Genomic DNA, 19,768 nt, shown 5'->3' with positions numbered 1-19,768 from the left:
AGCTTGCTGTGTGTAAATTGACTGCTGAATTTCCTACATTACAGCAGTGACTACATTTCAAATGTACTTCATACGCTGTAAAGGGCTTTGTGTTGGTTGATTTTCAAGTGCTTTCTGAACTCTGTCAATGCCAGTCTGATATGGATTTAAAATCTTGTTGGTTTGGTTCTCTTAATGTATTTCCCCGCCTCACCCAGTAGGAAAACACCTTTTGGAATCCCTTTCCCCATTGTGAAGCAGAAATGTGTCTTTCTTTAGGAATAAATCATAGGGAAGAACATAAGAAATAGGAGCAGGAGTAGGCCATCTAGCCCCTCGAGCCTGCCCCGCCATTCAATAAGATCATGGCTGATCTGACGTGGATCAGTACCACTTACCCGCCTGATCCCCATAACCCTTAATTCCCTTACCGATCAGGAATCCATCCATCCGCGCTTTAAACATATTCAGCGAGGTAGCCTCCACCACCTCAGTGGGCAGAGAATTCCAGAGATTCACCACCCTCTGGGAGAAGAAGTTCCTCCTCAACTCTGTCTTAAACCGACCCCCCTTTATTTTGAGGCTGTGTCCTCTAGTTTTAACTTCCTTACTAAGTGGAAAGAATCTCTCCGCCTCCACCCTGTCCAGCCCCCGCATTATCTTATAAGTCTCCATAAGATCCCCCCTCATCCTTCTAAACTCCAACGAGTACAAACCCAATCTCCTCAGCCTCTCCTCATAATCCAAACCCCTCATCTCCGGTATCAACCTGGTGAACCTTCTCTGCACTCCCTCCAATGCCAATATATCCTTCCTCATATAAGGGGACCAATACTGCACACAGTATTCCAGCTGCTGCCTCACCAATGCCCTGTACAGGTGCATCAAGACATCCCTGCTTTTATATTCTATCCCCCTCGCGATATAGGCCAACATCCCATTTGCCTTCTTGATCACCTGTTGTACCTGCAGACTGGGCTTTTGCGTCTCATGCACAAGGACCCCCAGGTCCCTTTGCACGGTAGCATGTTTTAATTTGTTTCCATTGAGATAGTAATCCCATTTGTTATTATTTCCTCCAAAGTGTATAACCTCGCATTTCTCAACGTTATACTCCATTTGCCATATCCTCGCCCACTCACTCAGCCTGTCCAAATCTCTCTGCAGATCTTCTCCGTCCTCCACACGATTCACTTTTCCACTATACCGCTATACCGCAGAAGAAGAGCTTCTTCTGCGGTATAGTCATCAAATGTTCCTTTTTTTTATTGATTTGATGCTGTTATAAAATTCTTATGGGAAATATTTCATCAAAAATGTTTCAGAAATGTTTCAAAGATATAAAAAGTAGAAACGTTTTGAGTAGAAATGTTTTGAGTAGAAATGCCAAGCACTATTTCCTCCCCAGCTCCACCCCATTAACGCTACCAACATCACCAAATCCCCGCCCCCAGGTATTTATCTAATCCCTTTTTGAAATTTGCTTCCACCATCCTTCAGTGCATTCCGGAATCATCATCAACTTGTGTAAACTAAAACTCCTCTTGCCACTTCTGACGACTTTGCCAATTAACTTAACTCTGTATACACTAATTGCCACTCTTTCTGCTACTAGAAACCATTTCTCCTCAGTTACTCTTACCAATATTTTTATTGTTTTTGAACATCTCTCACATCTCCCTTTAGCCGTCTCTAGTTTAAGGAGAATAATCTCAGTTTCTCTCTCCCTCTCCACATAACTGTTTTTTGACAAATCACCCAGGGTCTGACTGAACTACTTGAGCCAGTGAGGGAACAGTGGGACACGGCTGCTGGCAGATTTTTAATAACCTGTAATAATAAAACAATCACATCTTCTGTGAAGAGAAAAATGACTCCGTTTCAACCCAGTCAATTGTTTGGTTATTTACATTCACTGCATTTTTCCTCTTTGGCGAACAGCATATTATGTTGAGAAAATAAACACATTTTGAACCTTCATGCATCATGACCTGATAATTTTGTCTTTTTGTGGGAGTGGATTCAGTTGGGCTCCCAAATGCTTAATAAAAAGGAAATAGCTCCTCGGAACCTGAGGAAAAGTGCATCTTTTGATTACATTGAATGGCGGAGCAGGCTCGAAGGGCCAAACGGCTACTCCTGCTCCTGTTTTCCAAGTTTCTAAGACAGACCAACAAATGTAGTTTACTTTAGGAGCATGCATTTAAAGACAAATTTTGTGATAAATTGCTTTTTCAGCTGAGCATTGATAACAAATCTCTTGGTATCAGTAAAATGTAGGGTAACTGATAAATAAAATAAATAAAAAACAGTGTGGTTCTGTCATTCAGTCCGAAAACCTTCTGGATTGGTAATATACATAAGAACATAAGAACATAAGAAATAGGAGCAGGAGTAGGCCATCTAGCCCCTCGAGCCTGCCCCGCCATTCAATAAGATCATGGCTGATCTGACGTGGATCAGTACCACTTACCCGCCTGATCCCCATAACCCTTAATTCCCTTACCGCTCAGGAATCCATCCATCCGCGCTTTAAACATATTCAGCGAGGTAGCCTCCACCACCTCAGTGGGCAGAGAATTCCAGAGATTCACCACCCTCTGGGAGAAGAAGTTCCTCCTCAACTCTGTCTTAAACCGACCCCCCTTTATTTTGAGGCTGTGTCCTCTAGTTTTAACTTCCTTACTAAGTGGAAAGAATCTCTCCGCCTCCACCCTATCCAGCCCCCGCATTATCTTATAAGTCTCCATAAGATCCCCCCTCATCCTTCTAAACTCCAACGAGTACAAACCCAATCTCCTCAGCCTCTCCTCATAATCCAAACCCCTCATCTCCGGTATCAACCTGGTGAACCTTCTCTGCACTCCCTCCAATGCCAATATATCTTTCCTCATATAAGGGGACCAATACTGCACACAGTATTCCAGCTGCAGCCTCACCAATGCCCTGTACAGGTGCATCAAGACATCCCTGCTTTTATATTCTATCCCCTTCGCAATATAGGCCAACATCCCATTTGCCTTCTTGATCACCTGTTGTACCTGCAGACTGGGCTTTTGCGTCTCATGCACAAGGACCCCCAGGTCCCTTTGCACGGTAGCATGTTTTAATTTGTTTCCATTGAGATAGTAATCCCATTTGTTATTATTTCCTCCAAAGTGTATAACCTCGCATTTCTCAACGTTATACTCCATTTGCCATATCCTCGCCCACTCACTCAGCCTGTCCAAATCTCTCTGCAGATCTTCTCCGTCCTCCACACGATTCACTTTTCCACTTATCTTTGTGTCGTCTGCAAACTTCGTTACCCTACACTCCGTCCCCTCCTCCAGATCATCTATATAAATGGTAAATAGTTGCGGCCCGAGTACCGATCCCTGCGGCACGCCACTAGTTACCTTCCTCCAACCGGAAAAACACCCATTTATTCCGACTCTTTGCTTCCTGTCGGATAGCCAGTCCCCAATCCACTTTAACACACTACCCCCAACTCCGTGTGCCCTAATCTTCTTCAGTAGCCTTTTATGGGGCACCTTATCAAACGCCTTTTGGAAATCCAAAAACACCGCATCCACCGGTTCTCCTCCATCAACCGCCCTAGTCACATCTTCATAAAAATCCAACATGTTCGTCAAGCACGACTTTCCCCTCATGAATCCATGCTGCGTCTGATTGATCGAACCATTTCTATCCAGATGCCCTGCTATCTCCTCTTTAATAATGGATTCCAGCATTTTCCCTACTACAGACGTTAAGCTGACCGGCCTATAGTTACCCGCCTTTTGTCTCCTTCCTTTTTTAAACAGCGGCGTAACATTAGCCGTTTTCCAATCAACCGGCACTACCCCAGAATGCAACGAGTTTTGATAAATAATCACTAACGCATCCACTATTACCTCTGACATTTCTTTCAATACCCTGGGATGCATTCCATCCGGACCCGGGGACTTATCCACCTTCAGTGGATAAGTAGAAGATTTATATATTTATATTTATAATACAGAAGATCAATTAAGAAAAGGTAACACTCGGTTACTCGTGAGTGCAAGACAGTGGCTGATAAATGTCTCATTCAATCAACTTACTCTCTCAAATAAGACTTTGCTCAACCCTTTGTCTTATTGTCTCCCCCCACACCCCCAGATACTTGTGTGCAGTGATGGAAGTAGGGCACACAATACCACACTACTCAAAGCACGAGTTTCTTAAAGGCATGGAGGCACTAGATTTGTTTTATTTTTTTCTCTCTTTCTCCCTCTTTTACAATAAGCTTATTAAAATATCATATCTACGTCCAATTTCTTTTAGTAGGTAAAATATATTTTGTGAACACTTGGGTTGTTGTTTTAGAATTGTTCTCCCTGTGTCTGCGTGGGTTTCCTCCAGGTGCTCCCGCAGTCCAAAGATATGCAGGTTAGATGGGTTGGCCATGCTGAATTGCCCCTTAGTGCCCCCCAAGATGTGTAGGTTAGGGGGATTAGCTATGGTTAATGTACAAGGTTACGAGGATAGGGCAGGGGAAAGAGCCTGGGTAAAATGCTGTGTTGGAGAATTGGTGCAGACTCAAGGGCTCGAATGGCCGTCTTCTGCACTTTGAGGATTCTATGATTCTGTGAAAAATAGTTCTTTTCATTGAAAGTAAAATGTATGTGCCATTGACTTGGTAATTCAGTTAAGTGTCATGAATGATGCTGTGAATTGTACAAGTATCTATAGGCTAAATTACAGTCCTGCGCTCAGTATCAATTATATTTTGAGTGTTTCATTTTTTTCTGTACTGTCATGTGGCAGAATGTGCTATTGGTGAAGGGAAATTAAACCCTATAATGACAGACCCTGAAGGTGCATACAGTAAGATTTGGTTCCAACTCACTGGCAGTAGGTTTGGGGGCCTTTGAATGCTGAATTAGTCTACATTATTATTGTCATAGAAATCATAGAAACCCTACAGTGCAGAAGGAGGCCATTCGGCCCATCGAGTCTGCACCGACCACAATCCCACCCAGGCCCTACCCCCACATATTTACCTGCTAATCCCTCTAACCTACGCATTTTAGGATTCTAAGGGGCAATTTTTAACCTGGCCAATCAACCTAACCCGCACATCTTTGGACTGTGGGAGGAAACCGGAGCACCCGGAGGAAACCCACGCAGACACGAGGAGAATGTGCAAACTCCACACAGACAGTGACCCGAGCCGGGAATCGAACCTGGGACCCTGGAGCTGTGAAGCAGCAGTGCTAACCACTGCGCTACCGCATTGTATAATGGGGTCTACAGTGTCATGTTTCTCAATATGGGTAAAACCTCAACAGCACATTGACCAATAAATTATTTAGTACCATCTTTGCTACAACATTAGTAAAACTTTGCAAGTTAGGTATGCTAATGAGGTTAAAATGATTTTTTTGTTTGATTTGATGAATTAATACCTTGTAATCCAAATCTTCCCTCAGTTGACTTCTGTTATTGAAACATCTTTTATACTTAATCCAGGAACTATTCCGACGAGTACGAAGCATCCTGAACAAGCTGACTCCACAAATGTTTCAACAATTGATGAAGCAGGTTCAGGAGCTGACCATTGATACAGAGGAACGGCTAAAGGGAGTAATCGACTTAGTATTTGAGAAAGCCATCGATGAACCAAATTTCTCAGTAGCATATGCCAATATGTGTCGCTGCCTCACAATGGTATGTTAACATGTGTACGTTATACAAATGCAGACTGATTGTGACACAGTTTTAAAACTTATAAATTTACATTTCCTTTCAGTTATTGTAGACTATACTTAGTGTAACAGGCACAAAATTATCTTTAATTCAGTTTTTATGTTGCCAAAATGCTTACTTTTCTGCTTTGCTTAAAGGAGAAAGATTCTGCTGGTGAGCAGAGCCATGCTCCTGCTTGCATGCAACACATACCTGAAGATTATGTGTAGGAGAGAGAAGGAAGCAATTTAGTTGTATAATGAGTCATAAATCAAACTTAGGATACTCAATGTTTACCTACTGCAGTCTGTCCTTCATGAGACACCCTGAGTACTGCAAACTTTTGCAGCTAGACAAGAACTATTTAACAATGGGTTGATTTCTGCTCAGGGCAGAAATGTCAGTTGTTGTGTAATGCAAAGAGCAGGATAATTATATCCTGCTCTTTGCATTAGATTGACATTTCCTTGAGCATCAGAGTAGCACAGAAACTATGACTGATTGCCAGTCTTGAAAATAAAGCTGCTGAAAGTTTCCACAAATTGTTGTCTATCTGTTGGACCAAAGCATTCACACCCCAGTATGAGTAATACAATTTTTTAAAAACAGACAGGATTTGGACTAGTTTTTATTCAATAGCTGAAAATAATGGTAGAAATTAGTTGCAGTTTTGACCTTGCAATGCATGTTTATAAAGGGTGTGAGACTGCAGCATTTTTATATGAAGATACTCATTTCTGTCCATAGCTGAAGGTCCCGATGTCAGATAAGCCAGGAGCCTCAGTAAATTTTCGCAAGCTGTTGCTGAATCGTTGTCAGAAAGAATTTGAAAAGGACAAAGCTGATGACGTTGTTAATGAGAAGAGGCAGAAAGAGATCGATGCAACTGCTAAAGTAAGGAATTTTAACATACTCAAATGGTACCTCTGACATTGTTCTTTCTGTGCTGCTTGTGAATGATTTAAACTCTTTTGTAACTCCTTGATATCAGCACTCTGAACTAGCAGAAATGATACATTAGTAAAGTTTGGACAAACTGGTTATTTTAAAAACAAAGTTCTGGAAGTACTTCATAGGTTTGGCAGCATCTGTGGAGATAAACGAAGCTAATGTTTCAGGTCAGTGACCTTCTGTCAAACTTTGGCAAATCTGTATCTAAAGCTTCCTTCAGTATTACCATAAAAACTATTTTGTAATTTACTAGTCTATCTCCTGAGAGAAGAAATTTATTTTCCTTTCTCCAACCTCAGTTGTATTTAGATTTTTATTCATTCATGGGAGGTCAGTGTTGCTGGCAAGGCAAACGTTTGTTGCCCATCCCTAATTTTCCTTGTTGCCAGATTGTCCATTTAAGTGAATTTCTTTTTTGGATGACTAACCAAGTGTCCAAACATTTCCTAGTTTCTGTTGTGTCACTAGAAGTTGATTAGTGATTAAACCGTGATGAACAGTAGTTCCAATGATAATCTTTTGGAAAGTAATTGAGATTTTGACTTCCTGTTTTTGTCAATAGCTTGATCTAGAAAGGTCCAAAGGTCAAATTCAGTTGGTCTGACTATCTGCAAATCTTCTGCTTCTAACTTTTATACCAATGAGCAGAAGTTTTCATGAAAATTCAAAGTAGGATTGACCACTATTACAGATGTACATTCACAGCTTTACCTGATTCTCACTTTGTTGCACTGAATATCTCGGATTTCTTGTAGTTCTCTGAAGCAATCAACATCCATATGCTGTAGTGGTCAATGGATGCAAGATCCTCTTGTATGTTACAAGTGAATTAAGTTACCCATTTCTATCCCAATTAAAAAAAAATAAACCTCCAATGTTAAATAATATTCGCAGGATTCTTCAATCTATATTTTTCTGGAAGTATTTTAATTTCAGATGCTGCAAAGATTGCAGTAGTGGTCAATATATAATATGATGTTTCTACTCTGTTGTATTTAAAGCCATTGTCAAAACACAATCCTGTGTTTGCCATATATGTCAATCCTTGTTTTTGTGCATTGATATGATGTTAAATCCAGAACTAGAGGGCACAGCCTCAAAATAAAGGGGGGTCAGTTTAGGACAGAGTTGAGGAGGAACTTCTTCTCTGAGGGTGGTGAATCTCTGGAATTCTCTGCCCACTGAAGTGGTGGAGGCTACCTCGTTGAATATGCTTAAGTCACGGATAGATGGATTTCTGATCGATAAGGGAATTAAGGGTTACGGGGAGCAGGCGGGTAAGTGGAATTGATTCACTTCAGATCAGCCATGATCTTATTGAATGGCGGGGCAGGCTCGAGGGGCTAGATGGCCTACTCCTGCTCCTATTTCTTATGTTCTTATTAATCCGTTGCTGCTATTTCCTTTCTACTCTGTCATCTTTCCAAATCAACTCATCTAAGGTGCAGGTAGGGGAGACAGAGAGCCGAGTTACTACTGCGAAACAACTACACTGGATAAATTGAAGGTGAATCAGAAACTGAAAAGAACCAGTGAACCAGCTTAGTTCGTTTTGAGGAGTGAATAGAATGATAATGCATTAAAATAGTTTTGACCCAGTTAACAGCAATTACTTAAATAATCACCTTGTACCTCAGAATTTGTTTTCTTAACCTTCTAATTAGAATGGATGGGACTGAGACCTGTACTCTGAAATTGCTGTGCATGTGAGAGCTTCAGGATACATTCTGTACCAGAGGTCCAATTAAACAGAAAGTTGTTGTTTGTAACCCAAGTTGAGGACTTCTGAGTTTGAGGACAGTTGGACTGTGCACAGCATACTGGTGGCTCAGTGTTTCCGGAACTGGGGGGTCCAGGAGGTAGTCACCTCATAATCTGAAAGAATTTAGAATAGCAAGTGGGTGACCACCTAGAGTAGGAAAGGCAAGCAGTGGAGGAATTCTGTAAGTGTGGAACTCAAATCAGTATTCGGTAGGGAATACCATTGAAGGTGTTTGCTTTCCTGTGCCTGTGCAAAGGACGTCACTAAAAGGTTGTGTGCGCGCGCTGGTGGTGGGGGGTGTGGAGGAGGAAGTGAAAGAGTTAAAAGTTATGATTCATGCCATATACAATGAGATCAATCTCTGCATTGCTTACAGTGCCACACATTAGTGAAAAGGATGCAGATAAAGCAGGTTAATATGTGACTGAAGACACTGCAGAAGGGAAGGCTTTAGATACCTTGGACATTGAGATCCGTTCAGTGGAAGGAGGGACCTGTTCAAGATGGACGGATTATACCTGAAAGGAGCTGGGATCAAAGTTCTTGCCAGCAGGTTAATTAGTGCTATTGGGGAGAGCTTAAACTGATATGACATGATATTAGATACGAAATGAAGTGTTTGAAAAGGAGAAAGGTTCACAGAGTTGGGAGGGACACTTAGTTATAAATAACACAGAATTAGATGGTATCATAGCAAATACAAAGCTGTCCAGATTAGGTTTGGAGTGCATGGTTGTAAATGCACAAAGTTGTAGCTAATAGGGTTTGTGAGCTGCAGGCACGAATAACCCCATGGGAACATTATTTAGTGGTGGTGACAGAAATCTGACTCCCCCAAAAAAGGGAATGCTTAATTTTCAGAGTGTTTCCTGCTCAATGAGGAAGGAGCCATTGCTAAAGCTTGAGGAATAAAGTAGGTCAATTAGAGATTTGTCACACTGGGGGAGCATTTCAAGGATATAGTGATCATAGTATCATAAGGAACAATGTATTCAGGAAAGATGGGAAAGAAAAGAATGGCTTTGATTTACTAGATTTGCTTGTACTAGAACGAGTGAATGTCCTCGAAGGGTCAAAGACAAAATCTATTTGGTTGGAGTTAAGGTGCAATCGAAGAACACTGGTGTATTTTTGGTCTCCCAAATTGTGGGAAGAAGGTAGAGGAACAGATTTGCAGAGAAATTACTGAGATGTTCATGAACTTTAAGACTGGTAATTAATAATAGGGGAATTTTAACTGCAACAATATTGAATCAGACAGTGGTTGTGTTAAGGACATATAGGGAGCAATTCCTAAAGTGTATTTAGGAGAAATTTCTTGATCAGTGTTTCCTGTCTAATGAGCAAGGAGGCGGCCAGGAAAATGAACTGGAGAATATCACTGTGGGAAATCTCAGAAGTAGTGATCATAGTGTCAGATTCAGAATAGTTACGGAAAAGGGCAAAGAGCAATCTGCAATTTAAAAAAACAAACTGAGGAGGGATTTTTCTGCAAATTGAGCAAGGTCTGACCCTTGTAAATTAAGTCAAAGACTGGCAAGCGGAAATGGAGCAATTGACAAATGTTAAAGAGGAAATAGTTTGTATACAGTTTCCGTACATTCTGAAAGGGAAAGACAGGAGGGCAGCAAAGTCAAGACTCACTCGACATTGGATATTGAGAGTAGGATGAAACAGAAAAGGCAGGTCCATGATGGATAACAGCTTGATGGTACAAGTGAGAATTGAACTGAATATAAAAAGTGTAGGGGGAGTGGAAAATTGATAGATAGAAATAGATGGTGACTAACATGAGGGAATCCTAAGATTGTCTTTCGATGATTTTAATAGTAAAAAGGTTGTTAGAGAAGGGTTGGGGTCAATTAAGGACCAAATGGAGATTTGTTGATGGAGGTGGAAGGCATGGGTGAGGTACTAAATACGCACTTTGCATCAGTGTTTATTATGGAAGATGAGTTTGCAAAAGCTGTGATAAACAAGGAAATTGGCTGGATACTGAATGAGATTATAAATAGAGCATTTCGAAAGGCTAGCAGTGCATAAGGGTGAATAGGTCCTGATATATAATAAGGTTGGTGAGCTGCAGACACACACAACCACATGAGAATGTTATGTCATGGCAATAATAGAAACCTGACTCCAAAGTTGTTGAGGGAAGTAAGGGTAGAAATTGTGGAGCTGATACTGCAATTTTCATTCCTCCTTGGATACAAGGATGGAGCAGGAGTATTGCAAATGTTACATTCTTGTTCAGAAAAGGGGGAGAAGAATACACTTGGCAATTACAGACACTCAATTTAACATCTGTGCTGGGGAATCTTTTAGAAGCAGCAATCCAAGGAAAAAATTAAAGTCATTTGGATAAGCATAGACTCCTAAAGGGAAACCAGCATGGATTTATGAAGGGAAAATAGTGTTTGACTAATGTGATCTAAGTTTATAGAGGAAGTAACAGAATGAGGGCAGTACAGTTGATGTTGTGTATATGGATATTCCAAAGGCGTTTGATAAAGTGCCTCATAATAGGCTTGTTAAAATTGAAGCCCATGGTATAAAAGGGGAAGTAGCAGCGTGGATATACTTTTAGCTGAGCATAGACATGAGAATTGTGTTATAGGCTATTTTGATTTGATTTGATTTTTGATTTATTATTGTCACATGTACTGGTATACAATGAAAAGTATCGATTCTTGCATGCTATGCAGACAAAGCATACCATTCATAGAGTAGATAGAGGAGAAAAAAAGGAAAGAGTGCAAAATATAGTGTTACAGTCATAGCTAGGATGTAGAGAAAGATCAACTTAAGATGGGTCTATTCAAAAGTCTGACAGCAGCAGGGAAGAAGATGTTCTTGAGACGGTATTTTTTTTTAGAGGGTTCAGTACTAAAGCTGTTTTTGCTATACTTCAATGACTTGGACTTGGGAGTGTGGGGCACAATTTTAGAATTTGCAATTGATACAATTGGAACTGTGGGGAAGATGATAGAGTTTCAAGAGAATAAAGACAGGCTGATAGAATATACAAGTAGATGAATGAAATTCAATGCACTAAACAGGTCAGTAGAGTGTTTTTTTGCGAGAGCAAATCCAGACTTGATGCATCTAATGGTTTTTTCTGTGCAGCACTGTTCTGCTGCACAGGTTGATGTTTGCTGAATAAGTTGAAGCCCACACCTTAGTTCAGAAATTCTGCTATTTAAGGAGTATCCTTTCCGACACCGCCATGTTGAATGATGAAATTACCCAGCAGCAGGGAAAAGCAAGCTCAGCTTTCAAAATGCTCGCCGATAGGCTTTGGGGCGTGCATGGTGTTTGTCTCTGAACAAATATCAAAGTCTAGCAGGCAGTGGTCCTCATCACTTCTCTATGGCTGTGAAAACTCACTGTGGTCACATAAAGCAACTAGATGCATTCCACCATTGCTGCATAAGATCTATCTGCAATCTAAGTGACAGGTCAAAATCCCAAACACTGAAATTCTCGCAAGTTGCTGCATACCTGGTTTGAAAGCGTGCTCATCAGAGCTCAACTTTGCTGGGTCAGTCATATGGTTTGCATGGAGGATTTCCAAATACTGAAGGTGGTATTTACAGTCAGCTGAGTATGGGAACCTGCAAGATAGGACATTTCAAACTTGGGTACAAAGAGGTACTGAAAGCAAATCTCAGAGTCTGTAAATTGGACCCCAGTACATGGGAAAAGCAACCCTGGACGGATTCAAACAGAAGTCTCTGTCATCCAACAATCTCAACATTTGAGGAAAGGAGAGTCTGGTCTCGACAGGACAAGTGAGCTTTCTGCAAAGCCAATGCCTTCACCCACCTGTCCCAATAGTGACTATATGTGGCTTAATATCACACTAGATGACCCCAGTTATCAGTGAACAATTGGTCAGCTTGATGGACAGTCATCCATTGAAGCGATGGAGATATCCACCATTCTGTGATTCCGTAAAAGTAACTGAGTTGGGTTTGAAGTTGAATACTAATGCTGTTCGATGAAATAATGTTGAAGGAAGATCTAATCGCTAATGTGGCTGAAAATGTCAATGCAATTTGTTATTGATTCCTCATGATCAAACATTTGTATTGATTCATGAAAGCAGGAAAAGTTGCTATAAATTTAAATTGGGAGAATCAAGTGGCAAAGCCTCAAAATTAGGACATTTAACGAAGCAGTTGTTTGTAAAGGATTGTTCACTTGTAGATAAATTTCTGTTGCAAAGGAGTGTTCCATTTCAGTAGAACTGATTTTGGTTATGGGGATGGAATGCAACTTAATTGTACTTTTGAATGAGAAACTGTTGGATCTCATTGGATTGGTACTATGTCCACTTTTTCTAAATTTTTATTCATTCATGGAATGTGTCGTCACTGACTGGGCCAGCATTCATTGCTCATGCCTAATTGCCCTTAAAGTGGTGGTGAGCTGCATTCTTAAACTGCTGCAGTCATTGTAGGTGCACCCATTGTGCTCTGAGAGAGGGAGTTAGAGGATTTTGTCACAATAACTTCATTAATGATATCAGTTCAACTTGCTCGTCTTTTCTAGTTCCATATGTTTGCATGTTTTGGAGAAATGGGCACTATCACGGAACCTGTAGCAATCAAAGATATAATTAGACATAGAGAAATCCTCTTGTACGCTACACTGACTATGCTGCTTCCAAGTGCAATAAATGACCAGAACATCTTGTCAGATTGCATATTCACAATGGTGCTGACCCATCTTCAAGACCATTGAACCCGAGATTGGTCTCATCTGCCCAGTCTACAGGAATCAGTCTTTGCATACCAGAAATTGTGGTCACTATCGTGTGCTAACAGCTACTTGGAGGCAAAGATTAGGACCAATGCAGGATGAGCCAGTCCAAAGAGTGCGGCAAACCTGCCTGCGAAAGTTCTGCCCCTCCCTTATACCTTTTACACTCTGCAAATCTTCACCAGCATCATGCCAAGAAGCTCAACCACTTTTACTTGAAATGCTTTCAGAGGATCAGATGGCAGGACAGGATTTCTGAGATGCTTTCCCAAGTTGGTGTTTCAAGCATCTACGTGATGCTGAAAGTCACAACAGAGTTGGGCTGGTCATGTTGCCACAATATCATGGCGGTCAAAGGAAGCACTACAATGACACTCTGAGGGCTTCAATTGGGAGTTTTACTATCAACTTTGAGTCCTGGATAAAGCTTACCAGGGATCACCATACCTGGTGCAACCAAATAAAAAAATGGTGCAGCCTCCTTTGAAGTCAAGCACATATCAGTGGCAGAGCGAAGAAACAAAGGAAATTCCGAGCCAGCAGCTCACCCAAAATTCAGTCATCTGCCCTATTCAGTCCTATTGGAACAGAACCTTCCGGTGCAGATCGGCCTTAGCACTCACCTACATACCCACCAGAACCCTGGATAATCAGTTTTGTGATTTGGGGATCTTCATGTCTGAGCACTGTAAATTTTCCAGTAGTTTTGTCATGAAGGAAAAATAAATTTGCCCTCAAATTTGATCTTATACCTACAATATTGGCTTTGACTCTATGGTAGTACTCTTCAGAGTCAGAAGGTTGTGTTCAAGCTTCACTTTCGAATTGTCTAGGTTGACACTTCAGTGCACTATTGAGGGTGTGCTGCACTGTCAGAGGTTCCAATCCTTCAGGTGAAACATTAAATCAAGCTGAAGGGAAGCAAGACATAGGTTGGACTCTGTAAACTATTTTCTAAACTGTTCCTATGAGCAGGAGTAGGATACTTGGTCCCTTGAACCTACTCTGCAATTCATGGCAGATCTGATTGTAACCTCCGCCTCTCCCCAATGATCCTTCATCCCCGTTTTATCATGGATCTATCAGACCCTGCCTTAAAAATATTCAAAGACTCTGCTTCCATCACCTTTTGAAGGAAGGAATTTTAAGGGCTAACTACCCTCAGAGAAAAAATTCTCCTCATCTGTCTTAAATGAGCAACCCCTTACTTTTAAACACTGGCCCCTAGTTCTAGATTTTCCCAAAACAGGAAACATCTCCACATCCACCCTGTCAATACCTTTCAGGGTCTTAAAGGTTTCAATCAAATCGCCTGTTGTCATCAAAGCTCCAGTATATACAAACCTAATCTGTCCAACCTTTCCTCATAAGACAAGGTATTAATCTGGTAAACTTTCTCTGAAATGTGAACATATTTACATCCTTCCTTAAATAACACAATAAATACTGCATGCAGTACTCCAGATGTGGTCTTGCCAGTGTCCTAAACAACTGAAGCATAACCGTCCTACTTTTGTATTCAATTCCCCTTGCAATAAACAGTAGCATTCTATTAGCTTTCCGAATTATTTGCTGTGCCTGCATACTAGCCTTTTTGTGATTCATGCACTGGGACACCCAGATATCTCTGAATCTTGGAGCTCTGCAATCTCTCACCATTTAGATAATACACCTTTTGTTGTTCCTGCCAAAATGGACAGTTCACATTTACTCACATAATACTCCATTTGCCAAATCTTTGCCCTCTCACTTAACCTGTCAATGTCACTTTGTACCCTCCCTACCTTCTCTCCACAATATACTTTCCTACCTATCCTTGTGTTTTCAGCAAATTATAGAAACCATATCTTCGGTCCCTTCATCCAAGTCATGTATATAAATTAGAAAAAATTGAGACCCCAGCACTGATCCCTATGGCACACCACTCATTACTTTCTGCTAACTAGAAAAAACCCATTTATGCCTATCCACTGTTTCCTGTTAGCTAGCCTATCTTCTATCCATGCCAATATGTTACTCCTGACACAATGATCTTTTATTTGCCGCAATAATCTTTGATGTGGCACCTTATCAAATGCCTTCTGGAAATCTAAGTACGGTATATCCATCAGTTCCCCTTTATCCACCGCACGTTACCTCAAAATTCTGCAATAAATTGGTTGACGTGATTTCCCTTCGTCAAAACCATGTTAACTCTGCCAGATTGCCCTGATTTATTTCTAAGCGCCCAGCTGTAACATATTTAATAATCAACTCCCACATTTTTCCGATGACAGGTGTTAAGTTAACTGGCTTATAGTTTCCTGCTTTCTGTCTCTCCTTTTGAATAAAGGAGTTTACGTTTGTTGTTTTCAAATCCAGGAGCCACTTTGTTTTATGGTGTTAGATAATACTGTTGTCCCCTTACTGGTTCAATTTTATTTTGAAAATAATTTGTATTAAACTTTTAATGTTTCAATTGAGTTTATTTTTGTTTTATCACTTAGTATTTGTGCGAACATGAAAATCTATCCAGCAAGAAAACGTGATCCCGCTGTAAAGATGAATTGCAGCTTCATTAGTGCTTACACTTTGTGAAATGCTACATTGAACTTGTGTTCAAATGGCAGATGTGGTTTTTAAATTTCCTGGGAAAAGTCTGATGCTCATAATTAAAGCAAATAACTTTTTAAGTTCAGTAGCATAAAGTTAGTAAGAAATGCACTGTTGGTTTTCAGATACCAGGTATAGGCCTAGGCCTATTTATATTACAATGGTCGAAACCTAGGCTAGCTATAGTCTAAAGTAAAGAAAGCTGCTAGAAAGGTAAGATGTACCACTGAATAATAAATTCAGGGTACCTGCAATTACCTTCTGCAATCTTGCTTTTAGGAAGGGACTCGCAAGGTAAATAGTGCAGACGAATAAACATCAGGAGCAGTCAACGAAGTACTTGTCAGTTTGGGTCACAGACTTCCTGCACTAAAGATCAGATGAGGCCGACAAAGTTCCATGTCGGCTCGGGTCACAGAGTTCCCACACTAAAGGTCAATGAGGTTCAAAAAGCGTGTTTTTTTTATGTTCAGTTTTTGGATTTACAGATGAAGATACTCAACCTGTACCTCTTTGTTCCAATTTTTTTTGACTTTCCTCATTGTGTGTGAATATTTCGAGATAAATTTGCGTTTCTTATCTCTAATTTTCCTTGTTTTCAGACTGAAGAGAAGTCCCGACTTCAGGATGAACTAGAAGAATCCAAGGACAAAGCTCGGAGAAGATCCATTGGAAACATTAAATTTATTGGTGAACTGTTCAAACTTAAAATGCTGACAGAAGCCATTATGCACGATTGTGTTGTGAAACTACTAAAAAACCATGATGAGGAGTCATTAGAATGTTTATGCAGGCTATTGACCACGATCGGCAAGGACCTCGACTTTGAAAAAGCAAAAGTAAGTGAAAAGGGTTGATTTATTTCAGTATTTTGTAGTTTGATGGTATCCTTCACTTGATGGATTTCTCAACTGGGTCTGCATTTTAAAGGAGTTTTCCAGGGCAAGGGCTTAACAAAGCTGATCATTAAAGCAAAATTTTACAGCTGAAAAGGTTTAATAAAATGATGCAAGTAATATTCTGAATCGGAACATCATATTTTGCTCAAACATGACCCTCTCAGTGCCAAGCATTGACTCCCAGTGCTCTGCCAATGAGAGAATTGTGCATCAGTGACTCACCCCAAATGTAACCGTAATTGAGATTGGACTTCCCTGGAGAGATTTCTGAATTTTTAAAAAAATAAGAATTGGAAGGCAAATGTTGCAGATGCTAAAAGATTGACAAAGCGATTCTAAGGCCATTAACAGGGATTATTCCTCAATGTTATACTAATTCCAAATAATGTGAGGATGAGTCACTTTTAAAGATGCCAGAATTGACACTCAAAGATTTAAAGGTTTAGTTAGATGGTCATTTTGTGGAGTGCTCTGGCCATTTTTTACTTTTGAGCTGCCTTATTGTTTCAGTTAGTAGATGCTACTCAAGGATGGAACTCTCTCAGCCTCAGGTTTAATGCTGAGCCTCTACTGAGCTAGCATGAGAAAGAGGGAAATTCAACTCCGATCACGCTGGGCAACTTGTGTGAACATCTAATGAGAACCGAATTGGTCTGTTCTTGCCCCACTTCTTTACAACGGAATGGCTATTGGCAATCATGATCTAGGGTCAACATGGACAAGATGGCTTGAGCAAAGTTCCAAAGGTTACGTACTGACCAAGGCATTGAGATTTCACACCAGAAAGGCTTCTGTTGATGTTGTCAATCTGAGCCAAGCTAAGGATGTAATTGGGGTACAAAGTTGACTCGTGTCCCTTGGGTTAGGAAAGGTAAACCAAATAGTTGGTAACCCGGTACTGGGAGTTTGTGTGTGTAAGTGCACGTAGGCTGAATTTAATTTCCCGCTCCCGCTATAATGGTGTGCCTGAGTCTCTCCTGTGCAATCAGATAGTTTATCAGAATATTCTCTTCGGTTATAAAGAATCATCTTTTGGGTGGAATACTGGAAGCCTTGCAGCAGCTGTGGAAATTAGAACTAGTCACTGTTTGTAGCAATGTAAATAAAGAGGAGGCAATCAGTGAGAATTGGTAGGCAGAAAAATAATGGATGAAAGTCAGTTTGTTATGCTTAGAAATAATTTGTGGCCACGTGCAAAGTGCAGGTGCTATTTATGGTACTAATCAAATGTTAAATAGCTTAGTAAAGCTACATATACTTTTCATCTACCTTGGGAAGCTTCTGCTGATGAATCTTTAATTTGTAATTTAGAAATGGCTTCTGGTTGTCTGTCAGGCGTGTAGTGTTGCAGTTTATTTTTAAACATGCACACAAGTTTTTAATCCATAGCTTCTTGGTTACTACTGAAGTAATCTGAATAGACCTTCACCTAAAACGTGTGTCAGGACCTCACAATACTCTGAAAAGAGTGTAAATTCTAGTCCACACTCCAACCATCAGGATTTCTTCTCTTATTGGTTGACATTACTGCTTTTGATATATTTACAAAAAGAGTACATGCTGGTGTGTTAAACAATTTGTTGGTAGGCATGGCTCATCTCTATAGATGTACAAGGCTGGCTGAATTTGGAGTTAATGGTCTTTGCTTGTGTCTGTGAAAAAATGCTGTCTTAGAGATAGTTTTGGTTGGAAGTGGATTTTTTTTTTGTTCGTTTATGGAATGTGGCATTGCTAATAAGGCCAACCTTTCATGCTGATCCCTAATTGCCCTTAAAAATTGTGGTGAGCTGCCTTCTAGAGCAGCTGTAGTCTGTTGTAGGTTCACCCTCTGGACTGTTGAGTAGAGATTTGATCCAGTAATGCGGAGTGGACTTTCAGCCTGGGTTTCCTCCTCCCTTGGTGCACTTTGGGATTCTCGCTCTCACCCACTCACTCACCCAGTCCACCTGTTCAAAATTCTACCCTGAAAGAAGCCAAACATGTAAAGATCTGCAGTTTGTTGAATTAAGTTGTCAAGATTTTTGGATAATAGATGTTGCAATTTAGAATCAACATCTTAAGATGTCAAAAAGGGATAAAATTTAGCTTTTGGAAATTGGTTTAAAATAAAATTGCAGGACAAGTGTTTTGGTTGGAGGGAGCTTTTGAGATCTTGCCGCAGTCTAAACTATTGAATCAGCAAGGTCTTGAATTCCAGTGGGTCCAGAATCCTGCTTTGTTTCTGGCATGAAGATCACCCTTTACTAAAACCTGACCAGGTACAGAACACAGTAAGAGTTTTAACAACACCAGGTTAAAGTCCAACAGGTTTATTTGGTAGCAAACACCATTAGCTTTCGGAGCACTGCTCCCATCAGGTACAGAACAGCCAGAGGTATTCGCCCCATTAAACATTGCGTAAATGCAAAATTCATTTTTGCTTTGCGCTAAATGTATTTTGTTGTCCTCCACTTTTATTCTACATGGTTAACTCTGTATGCTGTTGAAATATTTTTATGACTTTGTTCATACATCAGTAATCTATCACGAAAAAATATTCAATCCAAATGTCCCCCAAGTATGACGATGTAGAAACTGGTACACCAAGAATCCTATGTATGATCTTACATTTGAACATAAACACTGCTATGGTATCTTATCAGTTCAGTGTTTAATTTTAACTAAATGGAAACGCAACTTCCTTTCCTCAGAAAGTGGATTCAATTATTTCTTAATGCCGAATTCTTAATACTTCAGATTCCTACTCAGTACATTTTTTCAATAATTGAGATATATATTTCACTGGTTATTAAAGAATCAGTGACAGAGTAATCATTCTACACCTTTGTACTTTTCAAAAGGAACACTTCAGTTGCTCCTTCTAAATTTGAAAATTATTTTTTATCATGGGCTATATTGACTAAGGTTTCAGGTAATTAAAAAGTCTTGGCTTTTGGAAATTTTCAGCTTCATGTTACTGTCATGGTGGCACAGTGGCCCAGTGGATAGCACTGCTGCCTCACGGCACCAGGGACCCGGGTTTGATTCCTGGCTTGGGTCACTGTCTGTGCAGAGTCTGCACGTTCTCCCCGTGTCTGTGTGGGTTTCCTCCGGATGCTCCGGTTTCCTC

The 19,768-nt window shown here is 40.4% G+C and overlaps 1 protein-coding gene across 45 annotated transcripts in view; it reads left to right on the top strand.

The window, feature by feature from the left end:
* LOC144510004 (eukaryotic translation initiation factor 4 gamma 3-like) overlaps positions 1-19,768 on the top strand; it is a 357,463-nt gene that overhangs the window by 263,578 nt on the left and 74,117 nt on the right. For all 45 annotated transcript variants that reach the window (XM_078239141.1, XM_078239148.1, XM_078239147.1 and 42 more), the window contains 3 exons: positions 5,476-5,673; positions 6,439-6,585; positions 16,363-16,599. In XM_078239141.1, the coding sequence (XP_078095267.1) occupies positions 5,476-5,673; positions 6,439-6,585; positions 16,363-16,599 (582 nt within the window). The remainder of the gene's footprint in view (positions 1-5,475; positions 5,674-6,438; positions 6,586-16,362; positions 16,600-19,768) is intronic.

This window comes from Mustelus asterias, chromosome 22 (genome assembly GCF_964213995.1).
Source record: "Mustelus asterias chromosome 22, sMusAst1.hap1.1, whole genome shotgun sequence".
Classification (NCBI taxonomy): Eukaryota; Metazoa; Chordata; class Chondrichthyes; order Carcharhiniformes; family Triakidae; genus Mustelus; species Mustelus asterias.
Note: the sequence above shows the minus strand (reverse complement) of the source record. Positions and strands in the feature narration are given on the sequence as shown.